At 43.2% G+C, this 16,144-nt stretch overlaps 1 protein-coding gene across 2 annotated transcripts in view; it reads left to right on the top strand.

The window, feature by feature from the left end:
- AGAP1 (ArfGAP with GTPase domain, ankyrin repeat and PH domain 1) overlaps window positions 1–16,144 on the top strand; it is a 384,937-nt gene that overhangs the window by 319,051 nt on the left and 49,742 nt on the right. For both annotated transcript variants that reach the window (XM_066575407.1, XM_066575406.1), the window contains one exon: window positions 9,802–9,963. In XM_066575407.1, coding sequence (XP_066431504.1) covers window positions 9,802–9,963 — 162 coding nt within the window. The remainder of the gene's footprint in view (window positions 1–9,801; window positions 9,964–16,144) is intronic.

The following is a 16,144-nucleotide window of genomic DNA, read 5'->3' as shown; positions in this document are numbered from 1 at the left end:
AGACCTTTTCAAGTACACAAAGTTGTCTGAAATATACATATGTCATGGGCAACATTGTCCTCCTATGGGTGCATTCACGCAGGCATATGCATATTACGGTTCGAGAACACGCAGCATATATACGCATGTAAAAAGAACGCACTACCATTGATTTCAATGGGCTTTTATGATGCGTAATATGCACAAAGATAGGACGTTGCATATTTTTCCATACAATTGCACCTCACCTGAAAAAATACGCTCAAGTGAACGAACGGCTGCTCCAGGCTGCCAAAAACGGCCCTAATAATTCACCCAACCACACCTCTGATTCTGTCTCTGTATGCAGCGCTACTACATTATCACCTACCTGCCTGCTGTCTGCATTGTCCCACGCCCACGAGGTTCAGGCAGGCTGGGAAGTGCGCTTACATGTTGGTATCCTGCCCCCTGCCACACTGCAGATGGGTCATGTGCTGGCAGCCTGCTCAGTAGTGCCTGAGTGATGGAGGAAGAACTCCATTTACCCGCCTATGTGGATCTCCGGGGAGTGGGACACAGGAGTAGGAAGACCTAGAATCTGGATGAAGAGCAAGCAAAGCAGCAAGAACAGCAGCTTCTACACTTAATTACTACTGTTGGCTGCAGAAGTGAGGTACCACGGGCCAGTCTGAGTCCATTTCAGGGAAGCAGTGTTTAAAGTTTTGCCTAGATAGGTTCCCTCAGTCCTGGCGAGGTCTAATAAAGTGTAACGGGCAGTTGGATACAACAGTTCTAAAGAGTATTTTCATACACGTGGTTGATTTTGTTATAGAAAGCCTGCGTCAAATCTACCACATATGTGTAAGTACCCTTTCACTTGCATTCACATGTGGTGGATTTTGGTTAGAGATGAGCGAGTATACTCGCTAAGGCACATTACTCGAGCGAGTAGTGCCTTAGCCGAGTATCTCCCCGCTCGTCTCTAAAGATTCGGGGGGCGGGGAGCAGCGGGAAGGAACGGAGGGGAGATCTCTCTCGCTCCCCGCCGCAACTCACCTGTCACCCGCGCCCGGAGATACTCGGCTATGGTACTACTCGCTCGAGTAATGTGCCTTAGCGAGTATACTCGCTCATCTCTACTTTTGGTGCAGATCTGCACCAAAATGAAACTCAGAATTGGCACCATACTGTATGTGCTGAGTGCGACACTGAACTACAACAGATTTCACCCTTTAAGTTGAAGGGGTAAAGTCTGCTATGAATTTGCATCAGTCTTTTCCACTATGGAATATCGGCACCAAATCCACAAAGTGTGAACACACCCTTAGGGCGCCTTCACAGTGGTGAGAAAATCATGCAAGATACACTACCGTTCAAAAGTTTGGGGTCACATTGAAATGTCCTTATTTTTGAAGGAAAAGCACTGTACTTTTCAATGAAGATAACTTTAAACTAGTCCTAACTTTAAACAAATGCACTCTATACATTGCTAATGTGGTAAATGACTATTCTAGCTGCAAATGTCTGGTTTTTTGTGCAAAATCTACAAAGGTGAATAGAGGCCCATTTCCAGCAACTATCACTCCAGTGTTCTAATGGTACAATGTGTTTGCTCATTGGCTCAGAAGGCTAATTGATGATTAGAAAACCCTTGTGCAATCATGTTCACACATCTGAAAACAGTCTAGCTCGTTACAGAAGCTACAAAACTGACCTTCCTGTGAGCAGATTGAGTTTCTGGAGCATCACATTTGTGGGGTCAATTAAACGCTCAAAATGGCCAGAAAAAGAGAACTTTCATCTGAAACTCGACAGTCTATTCTTGTTCTTAGAAATGAAGGCTATTCCATGCGAGAAATTGCTAAGAAATTGAAGATTTCCTACAACGGTGTGTACTACTCCCTTCAGAGGACAGCACAAACAGGCTCTAACCAGAGTAGAAAAAGAAGTGGGAGGCCGCGTTGCACAACTAAGCAAGAAGATAACAGACGCCTCACAGGTACCCAACTGGCATCTTCATTAAATAGTGCCCACAAAACACCAGTGTCAACATCTACAGTGAAGATGCGGCTGCGGGATTTTGGGCTTCAGGGCAGAGTGGCAAAGAAAAAGCCATATCTGAGACTGGCCAATAAAAGAAAAAGATTAAGATGGGCAAAAGAACACAGACATTGGACAGAGGAAGACTGGAAAAAAGTGTTGTGGATGGATGAATCCAAGTTTGAGGTGTTTGGATCACAAAGAAGAACGTTTGTGAGACGCAGAACAAATTAAAAGATGCTGGAAGAATGCCTGACGCCATCTGTTAAGCATGGTGGAGGTAATGTGATGGTCTGGGGTTGCTTTGGTGCTGGTAAGGTGGGAGATTTGTACAGGGTAAAAGGGATTCTGAATAAGGAAGGCTATCACTCCATTTTGCAACGCCATGCCATACCCAGTGGACAGCGCTTGATTGGAACCAATTTCATCCTACAACAGGACAATGACCCTAAACACACCTCCAAATTGTGCAAGAACTATTTACAGCAGAAGCAGGCAGCTGGTATTCTATCGGTAATGGAGTGGCCAGCGCAGTCACCAGATCTGAACCCCATTGAGCTGTTGTGGGAGCAGCTTGACCGTATGGTACGCCAGAAGTGCCCATCCAACCAATCCAACTTGTGGGAGATGCTTCTAGAAGCGTGGGGTGCAATTTCTCAAGCTTACCTCAACAGATTAACAGCTAGAATGTCAAAGGTGTGCAATGCTGTAATTGCTGCAAAAGGAGGATTCTTTGACGAAAGCAAAGTTTGATGTAAAAACAATGTTATTTCAAATACAAATCATTATTTCTAACCTTGTCAATGTCTTGACTCTATTTTCTATTCATTTCACAACGCATGGTGGTGAATAAGTGTGACTTTTCATGGAAAACACAAAATTTTTTGGGTGACCCCAAACTTTTGAACGGTAGTGTACGTCGCACTGATGTGAGCAACAAAGGATCTTAAAGAGTAACTGCACTTTAAAAAAAAAATTATTTTTTTTTTACAAGACTTTACCGTATAGGCGAATATGCCTTTTTGCAATTTTTGGTAGAAAATCTCTATTCAGCTTTGCAGTTAGGTGAAGACGAAGCTCAGAAATTTGTCTTTACCTAACTGCACAGCAGAAGAGGGAGCTCTGGCTGTGTCTGCACTGTTGTCTCTAGTGCAGGCACAGCTGTTCCCATATTATTAATAAAAGCCTACTTTATATATTTTATTGATTTCTACAAACCTACTACTTGCCTCTGTGCCCCACAATCTATTCCTAGCGCTTTGTTAATTGATCTCCTACCTCCGCTACCCTTTCCCCGCGGTGCGCTGTGTAAGGAAAAGCCGTCTACAGCATGGAATGGCTAATAATCCGAATAGTCAGAGTAAAGAAAATTGCAGCAAGTCCTATTGTCTGATCCTCAGATAAAAATACTACATCAATGTGCGGTGTCACAAAAATGGGCTGGATGTCCGTGTGCTGTCTGGTCCAAGTTCCGCCAGAGAATTTCGGACACAACCTTTAATTCGCCCGTGTGCATGTACCCATAAAACTGATTACAATCTATTGGAAAAAGGCTTATAATTACTTATTCTGTACACGTTTGTAAAAAAAATGTAAAGTGCAGCTACTCTTTAACTCTATGGTACATAAATGTTAGCTCTAGTCACTCTGGGCTTGCAATCACCATATGATTCATCCAGCTCTGCTTTTAGCCTTTTTATATACTCTTTTATATACTGCACACCCACATTTACAGTTTTTCTGAGAGGAGCTGCAGGGTTATTGCGGTTGTTTAATATTTTACCAGAACAGATTCTTACCAGGGTGGGCCGGGAAAGCATGTGTATACGTGGGGGGCCCAAGTTATGTAAGCAGCCCCGGCCTTTGGTCCCCTTAATCCGCCACTGTTGTTGACGATTGGCTTTTTTTATCAATTGACACTTATTTCACATGCCTAATATTCTCATGCCTAATACATGTCAATGTCCTGCAGAGCATGATAAAACTTGTTGTCCCACCCCAGCTGGAAAGCCATAGATTACCCAAGCGTTTTTGTGAGATGGCAACATTTAACCCCTCTGATACAGACTTGTAGTGTTTTATGTATTAGCTAGGAGTTAACTGCAGCAGCGTAAAAAACTCATCAGGAACATGACAAAAAGGGAAATGAGAAATAATCAGGTACTTGGCAATGCGAGAAAAATGATAAATGCACCTGATATTCCCTTGTAATAAAACTTTTTTTTCTAAAGTGCCCCCCACCTTCTCCAGGCAGTGAATTCAGCGTCTCAGCCCCCCCACTTTCTGGCAGATCAACGATTGTCGTTCCGTACTTTTAACTTTTTTATTTCTTTTTTTTTTTGTCATTTACATCAAACAAGTAAGATCCTTTTAATTTAAACTTTCTCTCTTCCCTTTCATTAAAAGGTTCCGAATTTAAAAGCTCTGTGTTAATGTGCGTGTGATATCAGCGGGGAGAGAGAGACAAGTTTTTCTCTTGTTTCTTGTTCTTCTCTATCTTTGGGATTTAAATGTTCTTCTTTGCTAGTGAATATGCTGCTTATTGTCCCCGCTTTTTGTCCAAGACAAAATAACACACATCGGGTCTTCATTTTATTTTCTGATTTCAATGCTCTCTTCCCCCCTCCTCGCATTCAATTAACAGCATGCATGGGGGGCAGAGTAAAAGGATCTTATTTTTTAAGCAGTCTGTGTTTCCCTGTGGCTCCCGCCTTTGAAAGCTACTCTGAACGTTTCCTAATTAGATAAATTACTTTATCTGAAGGACCACAAAACAGGAGGTGCTGGTAAAGGAAAGAATGTCAGAATGAGGTCTGGGGTGGGGGGGCATCAGGGGAGGAGGCAGGAGTCGGAGGGTCTGATGTCAGCTTCTTCCCGCTTTTTGCCAGCTGTGTGGTATCTGCTACCTGACTTGTAAAATTAGCTGTCTTGTATGATTTGTCAGTAGAGCAGTGAAGCTCTCAACCAACTCCAGGCATTGAAATGATTCCTAGGTGCAATAACTCCTTCACCACCAGAGCACCTGCAATCTGTGCTAGTCAAGGATCCCTTGTGCATTGTGGACCAGAGGTCGAAAAAGACTTATTCTACTGCGGTAGGACAATGGCTGCTCTGTCCCCCTGGTCAGCTGTGGCGGGACCAGTCGACCTTCTCACAGGACTGCAGGTGGTGGACCCTCTTGAGCCAAGCATGCACTTCCTGCTATCACTTAATAGTCTTACAAAGGAAGCATGGTTGCATAGCCGATCGTGTATGGACACCCAAGGCCATAGTGTTCTTGATGCTATTAGACGTCAATCAGATTTATGAAAAACAAAAACATCTGTCTTGAGGAATAGGTCTTATTTGGGGTTTTTAACAATAAGCAATCATCGTTCACCCTTAGGCTGGTTTCAGGTGAGCTCATTACTGGCACATTTTTGCGTCCGCGTGACAGACGAGTGACCCTGCCCAACTGTAGGTGCACTGACACGAACTCACAGTATTATAGGGATCTATGATGCTGTGAGTCCGGATCAGTAGACCCGCGTCAGGTGGGAACACTTGTCCATAGTACAAGCACAAAAATGTCCTCAAAATAAGCTAATTGAAAACGGACCTTATACCATAACTTCATATTTGGACCACTCTCACATATTTTTAGTTTTGGGTCCTCAGATGGCTTGAAAATCTCCTTTCATCCTAAAGTGGCTTTGTGAAGTTGTCTAATATCCTGAACTAGTGGGGTACTAGGTAGTCCTCTTAAAGAGGACTTGTCAGGGCATCAAATCGGCCTCTTTTGCTTCTTGGGTTTGGCTCCTTGCATTGTCAATTTGTCATGTGGGCAACCTGCACCACTCCCTTTCAATGGACGACCCATTGAGATTGAGCGGTGGAGAGCACCCACTTGTGCATTTGCTACATCGGGAGCCAGACCTAAGAGGAGCCCAGTATGCAAAACAAAAAAGATATAGTCAGCGAGGCGATGGTTGCAGAGCTATGCAGCCAGTTCTACTAATTTTATCCTGCCGATAGGTCTTCTTTAATATGCTAATATACAAAGGAAACCTATAAAAATGGACAGGGCTCCCAAAATCAAACCCAAAAGGACACTGCCGGAACAGACTCACCTGGTGTGGTGGGGTCACCACAGGCAATATAGAGCACATCACAACACCTAGCAGCCTGGTGGGCCTTAATTATACACCTCAATAGGTCCGGGTAAACCCCCGTCTGGTACAGACATGGAGTGCACCAGTCACAACCGCCTGATCTAACAGTCCGGAGTCAGTAAGTACCAGGGAAAGAAACAAGAAAAGCAGACAGCACTCAGGGACTATGCTAGATGAACATCCATACAATAATGTAACAAAGGGAAGTGGGTCACTTTCTTTAACAGGGAGGTACGTAGGCCTGACCAGACTTTAGGTCAGGTTGTAACTTGGCTCATTGGTTATCTCATTTTACCACATACTGCATATACTGCAAATTGTGTACCAGGCCATGTATAGTAAATTTAGGAAAATCCCTCATGACCAATGCCTTCCTATGGTGCATTCACACATGGTAGATTTTGGGGTGGATCCACATCAAAATCCACAGCATATTTTCCTTTGTCGATAGTGGTATGGATTTGCATCAAAATCCGTATCATTTGGTGCGGATTTTGACTTCGATCGGCAGCAGACTTCACCCTTTCAATTGAAGGGGTGAAGTTTTCTGCAGATCCACATCAATATCTGCACCCAATAGTGTGGATTTAGGTGCTACATTTTCCGCTGCAGAAAATCCACACCAAATCCACTACATGTGAACGCTCCCATAACGTCTTATTCCTCATTTATCACTGCTTTCCATTAAAGGAGCTGTCTGAGATACCAGTCCCAAGTCCCCCGCTGGTGGCTCTGGGTCTCCCGCAGTCTTACCCATTGCAGTCAGCCTGTGACATCTGTAAACCTGTTGCTCCCGCCAATGAGAGAGCTCAGCGACAATTGCTGAGCTCTTTCATTGGTGGCAGCGGCAGGTTTATGGGATGGCACAGGCTGACTGCAGCCGGTAAACAATACGTCATCAGAGAGGCTCAGAGCTGCCGGCGGGGCACAAGCGGGAGCAGCAAGTATGATCTCTTTATTATGTTTTGCCCATCGAGGACTTCTTTTTATACACAAGCTCCGACCCCCTTTAAATAGTATCGCCCTCCTTTCATAGCAAGTGATGATAAATTCTGTACAGCCCTATGGAATATGCGTGTGCTATATAAAAAAGAGTGAAATTAATAATCCTAGTTAATTCCGAGGATCCGTTAAGTTCCAGATAGAAGTCATCATTCAGTTTGTATGGTTATATGATATGTATATTCACAAGTGCACATCCTAATCACTTTTAATATAACGGAGGTGAAGCGAAACTAAAGAACAAGTAATTCTGTAACCCGTTCTTGTGCCTTTCTAGGATTGCGGGCCTTTTGGCAGGCTTGGTTAGCATACAGCATATGGTGTAAAGTGGGTTGCCAGTACAATATGTGGTATCTTGTCAGCGGAGATAAGTTGCCACATCTTCCACTTGAGCTGAAGCTGAAGAAACGTCTAATAAGTTATGTGTGTCCTTGAGCGCAGGCCAGTGACGGCAGTGATCACTTGGAGGGTTCATTTCCCTGCACTAAATTTATGGCAATGTTATTTTATACTTGCTTATCACAAACACTGGAGTGCTAGAAGCAGCTGCCCACAAGAGAGGGGTATATTTTGGGAGAGGGTGTAACACGTTCTTACAATGGCCATAAAATAGGATGGAGGGTGTGAGATGATATCCATAAAAAACTGCTGCGGCTCAGTCTGGATGGACCACGTCTCTCCATTCCATCCCCTCCCTCTCGACATCTTTTATATATCTGTCAGCTTTTTCTTATTTCTTTCTATTCGCTTCTCATTGTTTTATGAGCAAGCTGTTCCATTCTTCCGTGTCTGTTGTGTGTAAGACACTTTCAGTATCCCCTTTTTTTCTTTCCTTGAAGAATCCGGCTAGTTCCTAGATCCGTTTTATCTCTTTTGTAAGATCTTGTAAGAATAAAACAGCAATATGCAAGTTAGTTGTATTGTGCTACGTACCAGTAGAGCAATACAAGCGGCTAAGGAGATTATAACAAAGGCATCTTAATTCATTCAATTTTTAGTTAAGTGTATTTCATGTACGGCAGAGAACAATCTGACACCTGAAGGTGTCCGTACACATTAAGAGATCTCCTCAACACCTGCGGATAGTGAGACGTCTTCTCGTCCTGAGATTTCTTTGTGCCACCGTTTGAAAGAAGAAGAAGGGACAATCAGAAGAATTACACGATTTTTGCAACCTCAGAAAATCGCATGCTCTTCAGAAGCTTAGATTATCTCCTCAAATAGCCCTATACTTGCCCTTTACGCTCTTAAGAAATTGCACAGCTTACGGACATCTTAAAGGGGGAGTCTGATGGAAACTACCCCTTCTTAAACAGAAGCCAGCCCAACGATTAGTTGATCAACACTAGTCTGGCTCCGGAAGCCCTAATCAGCTGCTTTCGAGAGATCGTTTCCATATAAAAATTAGTGTACACTAGAGGTTAGAGCGGCAGCCCGTGTTTGGTAATTGCATGTGCTTGACTTACGAAGATCTAGACCTTTTTGTGTATTGTAGCAGTGGAATCGTTTCAAAAATGACAACAGGAAGTGCAGCCATATTGGTTGTCTGTTTCTGAGAAGTTTAATCAAAACTGGCTTTCATTTATGTTAAGAAGTTGGGTAACTAAAGGCCCATTTACACACGATTATCGCTAAAAATTTGGTTCAAGAACTGCAAATGAGCGATTAATCTTTACATGTAAATGCGACCATTGGCACTTTTCATTAGATTTTAAGGTGAGCTTAAAAGTGTCTCTCAACAGACCACATGCTGTGTTCTCCACGGGAGTCGGGAGATTACATTGTATTCTGCCGGCAACTCCGAGGAGAACAATGCAGCTGGGCATGGGATTAATCACACCCTGGGTTCTGCAAACAGCTTCTGGAGGCCCTTTTACATGCAAATGAAGATAACGTGTTTATAGACATTAGTGTCCATTAACACTTTATGCAAAATGATTGCTAAAACTTTCAGTCGTTTGAAAGATTAGCTTTGCGTGTAAATGGGCCTTGAGGCTGTGTTCATGTGTGTTGAAGGCACTGTTTGCAGCCACCATACAGATTCTGTTGCATCTGACAGACAAAATAGCAATGCATGCAGCATTGTTTTCTCAGTCAAACTGACAGATACCTTGACAAGACCCAACAGATGCAATTACCAAACATATGCTACTGTTTCCACTTTTAATTAACTAAAAAATGGTATTAATCTCGTACTTTACCTGTTTGCAAGCATTTCTGTGGTGTATTCTAGAAGTTTTTAATGTGCTTTGGTAGTTGTCCTGTTGGCCTTCTTTTCAGATGGTGGTAGGTAGAAATGAGCGAGCATACTCGGTAAGGCGATTTACTCGAGAGAGCATCGCCTTTTTCGAGTACCTGCTGTCTCGTCCCTGAAGATTTGCGGGGGTCGGGCACGGCGCGGGGCAGCGAGGGGGAGGAGAGTGAGAGACATCCCTCTCTCTCTCCCTGCCGATCCCCTCTGCAAACCCCCGCTCATCCCCGCAGCCCCCCGAATCTTCAGGAACGAGCCAGCAGGTACTCGAAAAAAGCAATGCTCTCTCGAGTATATCGCCTTACGGAGTATGCTCGCTCATCTCTAGTGGTAGGACATGTTTTCTAGCTGATACCACCAGCTTTTCAGTATTCTTTGTATGTGTTTCAATTCCAGACACTGGCCTGGGTGACTCTGTGTGTTCCAGTCCCAGCATTTCTAGTACCACAAGCCCCAAACTGGATCCACCTCCTTCCCCACACGCAAATCGAAAGAAACACCGCCGGAAGAAGAGTACTAGTAATTTCAAGGCTGATGGGCTCTCCAGCACAGCTGAAGGTAAGATGACTGCTCCTTTGCTCAGCTTCTTGTCCGTAAAGTCCGTTGACCTTCGTTCACCATTTTAACAATATAGTAACGCTTAAATGTGGGAATGGCGCAGCAGGTTGCATGTAATATGCCAACTCCAGCTGCAGTAATACTAACAACCTCACTACTCCCTTCAGTAAGTTCTTGATTGCAAAACTTTTTCTGCACACTCATTCATTAGGTTGCTATATCTTTCTCAGGTTGCCTTCAAGACAGCTAGACATGTTTTGACATTTTAACATGTATGGCACAACCCACTATTGAGCCTTTGTTCCTCCAGGAGAAAAGTGCTGCTAGAGGTGTTTGGCAGCAGTTTACCCCCATCTATTGACAGAAATATGTTTGTTTGGCTGGTCTGAGTGTCTATGGGGAAGTCGGTGGAGACAGCTCTTGGCTAAATGAGCATTCAGCCAATAGTCCAATAACTTGATATATATTGTATGTCTGACTTGATATGTCATTCGAGAGTTCAGAATCTGCTTCATCTCCACACACACTGTTGTCACAGCAGAGGAACCCCTTATGTGGGTTTTCCAGAGTTTGGAGCTTTTACGGACGGTAGACTAATATAATGTTGGAATTCTTTCTCTGTGTTCGGCCACTGATTTAGTTTTTATTTAATTGTTGGGTGACGGGGTGTGAAGTCTACCTATTGAAGGTCAACAATCATGAAAAGGCTAATGTGAACAGAATCTAAAACTTTTTCATGACAGTCAGTGGTAGGAGTCCAGCAGCTAGAAGCTTGCTGTTCCCGAGTGCGAGTAAGTTCCACCGCCCACCCCCGCCGGCACCCGAATCTTTTCTGACGAGCAGGCAGGTACTCGAAAAGGACGATACTCGCTCCAGTATCTGCCCTTAACGAGTATGCTCGATCACCTCTAGTTATTATTAGTCGCCTTGTTGATCGCACATTACTGAATCTCATGTCCCTTTTTGTATGGGTGAAGCCACTTCTCCATTGCTGTTTGGTATCAGGGCTGATCTAGTCTTGGAATTGGTGATGGCCCCATCTGATGAATTCATCCAATGTACATTTATACAAACTTAAAACCTAACATTAATATCTACCAATCTTATAACCAGTCCATCGATAGGCATATCGGGAGAGATACATAGTTCCTCTCCAAAATGGTCCTGTCAATCTTGGCTGGCACATTTGGGACCGTGCCATACAGAGGATCCAGTGCTTCACTGACCACGGTTATTTATTAAACTTAAAGCCCCCTAATTAACCCTTTGAAATGTGATCCTAGTTAAGTCTATGGTCATAGGATGTGTGGAGTCACATGTCTGTAGCCTTCGACCCCTGGTCACCCTGTGTGGTCACTCTGTGCACCTGTATAGGACCATCCAGGATGCTACTTAATTACCAAGTAAGAAGATAACTGAAATACTAGTAGGACCCTCAATGATTTCTCTATCTGTTCGGAGGTGCCACGGTGAACTGCACCACATCAGGGTATGTAATTATGTTACAAGGAATACAGAGCCTGTAATTCAAGGATGTCAATTGCATTTTTTTAAAGGGCCAAAATGGTTTTAATTGCATAAATGAAATGGATGAACCAATAACGTCAGCGTCTGTGTGAAAGCAGCAATATCCTTAAAATGCACACTTTTTAAAAACCCTTTAAACACAGTTGTCCTCCTCCTTGTGTTTCCATATCGTACACAAAGAGGTTTTACATCTATTGTATAGCAGCCAGCATGTCTACCTGTATTGTATATGGAGCAGAGTGTCTATCTATTATACACAGAACATTGTGTGTCTTTGTGTGTGTTTTTTTTTTTAAGGATCAACCAGGGTGTTTTTGTATTTTACTTGGAATGCTATGTGTTTCAGTGCTACAAAGAACAGTGTGAGCATCTTAAAGGTGTGCATGAATTAGCTATCATATTCATCAGGACAGGCTGACTATGTGTTTTGCTGTCTTTTATGGCATCGGTTGTTTGCTGTTTTAGACCGTATGCTTAGATGCAAAGATGACCATTTCCTATTTAGATCTATTGTAAGATGCATAGTATGCAGCTCGTCTGTCGCTTTTCTCTTCACTGTACTTGCATCTGATTCCCCTTTCATTCCAACCTTCGAGTGTCTCGTTCCTCTCTTTTCCAACCCCTCGTATTTTTTTCCCACCTCCTTAGCACTTATGTCTTTTTCCTCTATTTCCATATCATGTAGTTGCCTCTGAGTGTATTTCCTTTTACCTCTGCATCTTGGGTATCTTTTCCCCTTCCTCTGTTTCTTTTCTTTCTCCTTTTTGAATCTCTCCCTTTTTTTTCTTCTCCAGTGTTCGTTTTCACTTTCCCTCTTGTGGGCCGTTATTATATATTTATTATATTATATATTTCAGCCTCCTATTCGGAGTGCTGCTGAACCATCCCTCATTGGTCATCATTTTAACCTAGCCCAAACTATCCATTATTGTTCATTTTGACATCTTTATATTTTTTTGCTCCCCATTTACTGGTAATTTTCTTGTCTCTTAATTCTATTTGTTTCTAAATTTCTCCAAACTTTACCCTTATGCATCATTTCCTTGGTTTCAGTACCTTTTTCCCTTTCACTTTTTGCCTCTTGTGTTCGACTTTTTCTTATTTCTCCAGTGTTAACCCATGTACTTGTCTACTTCTTCAGTTGCTACAACACCTTCTTCACTAGACGTCTCCGGCAGTTGTTTTCGCCTTCCCTTTCTTTTCTATGTTCTATGACTATATCGTTCACACTACTAGAGTTCTGTTATATGTCTAAGCCTAACCTCTTTCTGTAACGTGACGATCTATTTGTCAATATCCTATAAAAACCAGGACATTTGTCAGTAGTAGTTATTATATTGTTACAATTAGCAAGGGGTCCAGTGATGTGAACTACTTTATTGCTGTGTGTTTTAAAATGTAGATGCAGCATTGTAGACGAAACCTATACAGTATAAGATGAGCCATTATTACAATGTATATACACCAATCAGCCATAACATTACTAATATTTTGTAGGGATACCCCTTGTGCTACGAAAATGCCCCTGAAGGTGTCCAGTGAGATCTGACACCAAGATGATAGCAAATTTCCTAAAGTGCACCTGTTGCTTCAGGTGACTCTTTTTAGAATAACACAAATATTATAGGAAAAAACCCTGGCGCTCCAATTGTTTGGTATATAAAAGGGAGGAAGACGAAATATAACTTACTTCGTAGGGGTGTCAATGCCTGTGACACCCCTAAAATCCAGGTTAGCGTATAAGGTTATAGATGAAGTGCGTGCTTGATAAAGATGAAGATATGCTTGATAAAGGCTACCTGTAGTAGCCAAAACGCGTTGCATGTCTTTGTAATAAAACTCTGTATCTTGGAACCTCACGAGCACGCACTTCATCTACGAAGTAAGTTATATTTCGTCTTCCTCCCTTTTATATACCAAACAACTGGAGCGCCAGGGTTTTTTCCTATAATATTTGTGTATCTTGCCTTCTCTGGTATATATTATGCCTAGAGCCACCCCGTGATGCTCTCCCACCTTGGGATGTCTGCTTGACCAGTTCTTTGGATCCTTCCTTTTTACACCATCTGCTTTCCTGGATAATCTGGACAAAACCGTTACCCACACCCAGGGTACGGTTACGTCTGGGGTAAGTTTCTTTTACTTATTCCACTTTATATAAAAAACGCCTTTCTCTCTCCACCCCACATTGAAGCGCCACTAATCTCATCCTTTGCCTTATATCTTTTTAGAATAAGCTGTTAAGTGTATTTACATGAGAAGCAGCACTGTTTCTGGCTGTTATATGACTTGTGTATGGAATTTTCACCAGTTTCCTCTCTATATCTAGTCATTAGTTTTCCTCACCCTGGTAGCGTAGACTAGCTGCAATGTGTCCATACAAAGCACACTGAGAAGAGCAGATTTTGCTGCTCTCTCTGTAGCACACCCTCGGCAGCATGGAGGACATTATACAGTAGTAAGGAAGCTCTGAGTCCAGCACAGGTGTGGGATAGAAAGCGTAATAGAGTCTTGAGCTGCATTGTTTCTGTTTGTCTCTGCTTCTCTCTCTGTAGATGTCTCCTCCTTCCCTAACCAGAAACTTCTATAGGCTGCATGTAACCTGATGTCTCAGTGAAATGAGGGATTATAGCAGTGAACTGAGAAAGACTAATAAGTGCAAAGTTTTTTATATTCACTTGTATTATTGAGTTATGCAAAGTTTGTTAAACGTATGGTGAATATTAAAGACCTGTAAATTGAGAGGTAGGGATCAAACTTGTGCACGCAGGCACTTGAGGCATGTTGTTCAAATCATTTGTGAATTATTTTTGCAGTGTATCAGGACGCGTTATCTTGCTGAAAGGGGTCTCTGCCTTAAGGGAATATTGTTGTCGTGAAGGGGTGTATTTGGTGTGTAAAACATTTAGGTAGGTGATATGTGCCACAGTAATATCCTGATGAATGCCAGGAGCCAAAGCTTCCCAGCACAACACTGTTCAGAGAATCACACTGCCTCAACCAGCTTGTGTTCTTCTCATAGCGCATCCCAGTGCCATCTCTTCCTCAGGTAAGTTACACACCTGTACCTGGCCGTCCAGATGATGTTAAAGAAAATGTGATTCATCAGCTTTCTTCCATTGCTCCATGATCAAGCTCTGATGCTCACATGGCCATTATAACTGCTTACTAGTAATTGTTAGGAAATTATAGTACCAAATCAAAAAAAAATCAAATCATGGTATTTGTATAGCGCCAACTTATTCCGCAGCGCTTTCAGGTAATTATTACTTATTACCCCCCACCAAGCTGGGTTCTCATTTTACCTACCTCGGAAGGATGGAAGGCTGAGTCAACCTTGAGCCGGCTACCTGATTCATGTGGGAATCGAACTTGCAACCTCCAGGTCGTAGGCGAGAGCTTACACTCTGCACCACACGAGGCTCATCCAGTGTTTCCAGTGGTGCAATGCGCCACACAGCTGTGCTGCATGGTACATCCATTATGATCACCCACACAGCTCTACTACATCCATCCTGACCCTACACATTACACACACAGCTCTATTACATCCATCCTGACCCTACACATTACACACACAGCTCTGCTACATACATCCTGATTCACACACATTACACACACAGCTCTAGTACATCCATCCCGACCCCCCCACACATTACACACACAGCACATTACACACACAGCTCTACTATATCTATCCTGACCCTACACATTACACACACAGCTCTACTACATCCATCCTGACCCTACACATTACACACACAGCTCTACAATATCTATTCTGACCCTACACATTACACACACAGCTCTACAATATCCATCCTGACCACACACATTACACACACAGCTCTGCTACATCCTGATTCACACACATTACACAAACAGCTCTACTACATCCATCCTGACCTCCACACATTACACACACAGCACATTACACACACAGCTTTACTATAACTATCCTGACCCCACACACTACACACACAGCTCTACTACATCCATCCTGACCCCACACATTACACACACAGCTCTACTACATCCATCCTGACCCCACACATTACACACACAGCTCTACTACATCCATCCTGACCCCACACATTACACACACAGCTCTACTACATGCATCCTGATTCACACACATTACACACACAGCTCTGCCACATGCATCCTGATTCACACATATGCAGCTGTGGTACATCCATGCTGATTTTCAGACATCACCAGCTCAGCAGACTCTTCCTCCTGGATACAGTTATCAGCCCCTGGTCATGTGATCCCTGACTCCACCCACACAGGTGATCACATGACTGGGACATCATCACAGGTCCTGGTGGCTGCTGTCAGCTTATCCAGTATACAGTACTTTCTACCAAACTGCACAATGGTTCCTCCCATAGCAGTGATGTCACCGCAGGTTCTTCAGCCCACCGGATCTCTGTGGTGGCAGTAGGTCAGTGTCTTCTGTCAGGAGCGCTGAGTTGTGTCTGAGATAATAACGGCTTAGTTGTATTCTCATTTTGTTATTTTTGTCCTCCCCTTCCCTAACTTTGTTCTTCTGTCGGTCAGGCTCTGTGTTTTATATATGTTATAGAACCTGCGATGACGTCATCAGGGGCAGAGCATGAGAAACACACACACACATACTTACAAACTAACG

The sequence above is a fragment of the Eleutherodactylus coqui genome, chromosome 8 (genome assembly GCF_035609145.1).
Source record: "Eleutherodactylus coqui strain aEleCoq1 chromosome 8, aEleCoq1.hap1, whole genome shotgun sequence".
Lineage (NCBI taxonomy): Eukaryota > Metazoa > Chordata > Amphibia > Anura > Eleutherodactylidae > Eleutherodactylus > Eleutherodactylus coqui.
This window is presented reverse-complemented; position numbering and strand designations above follow the sequence as displayed.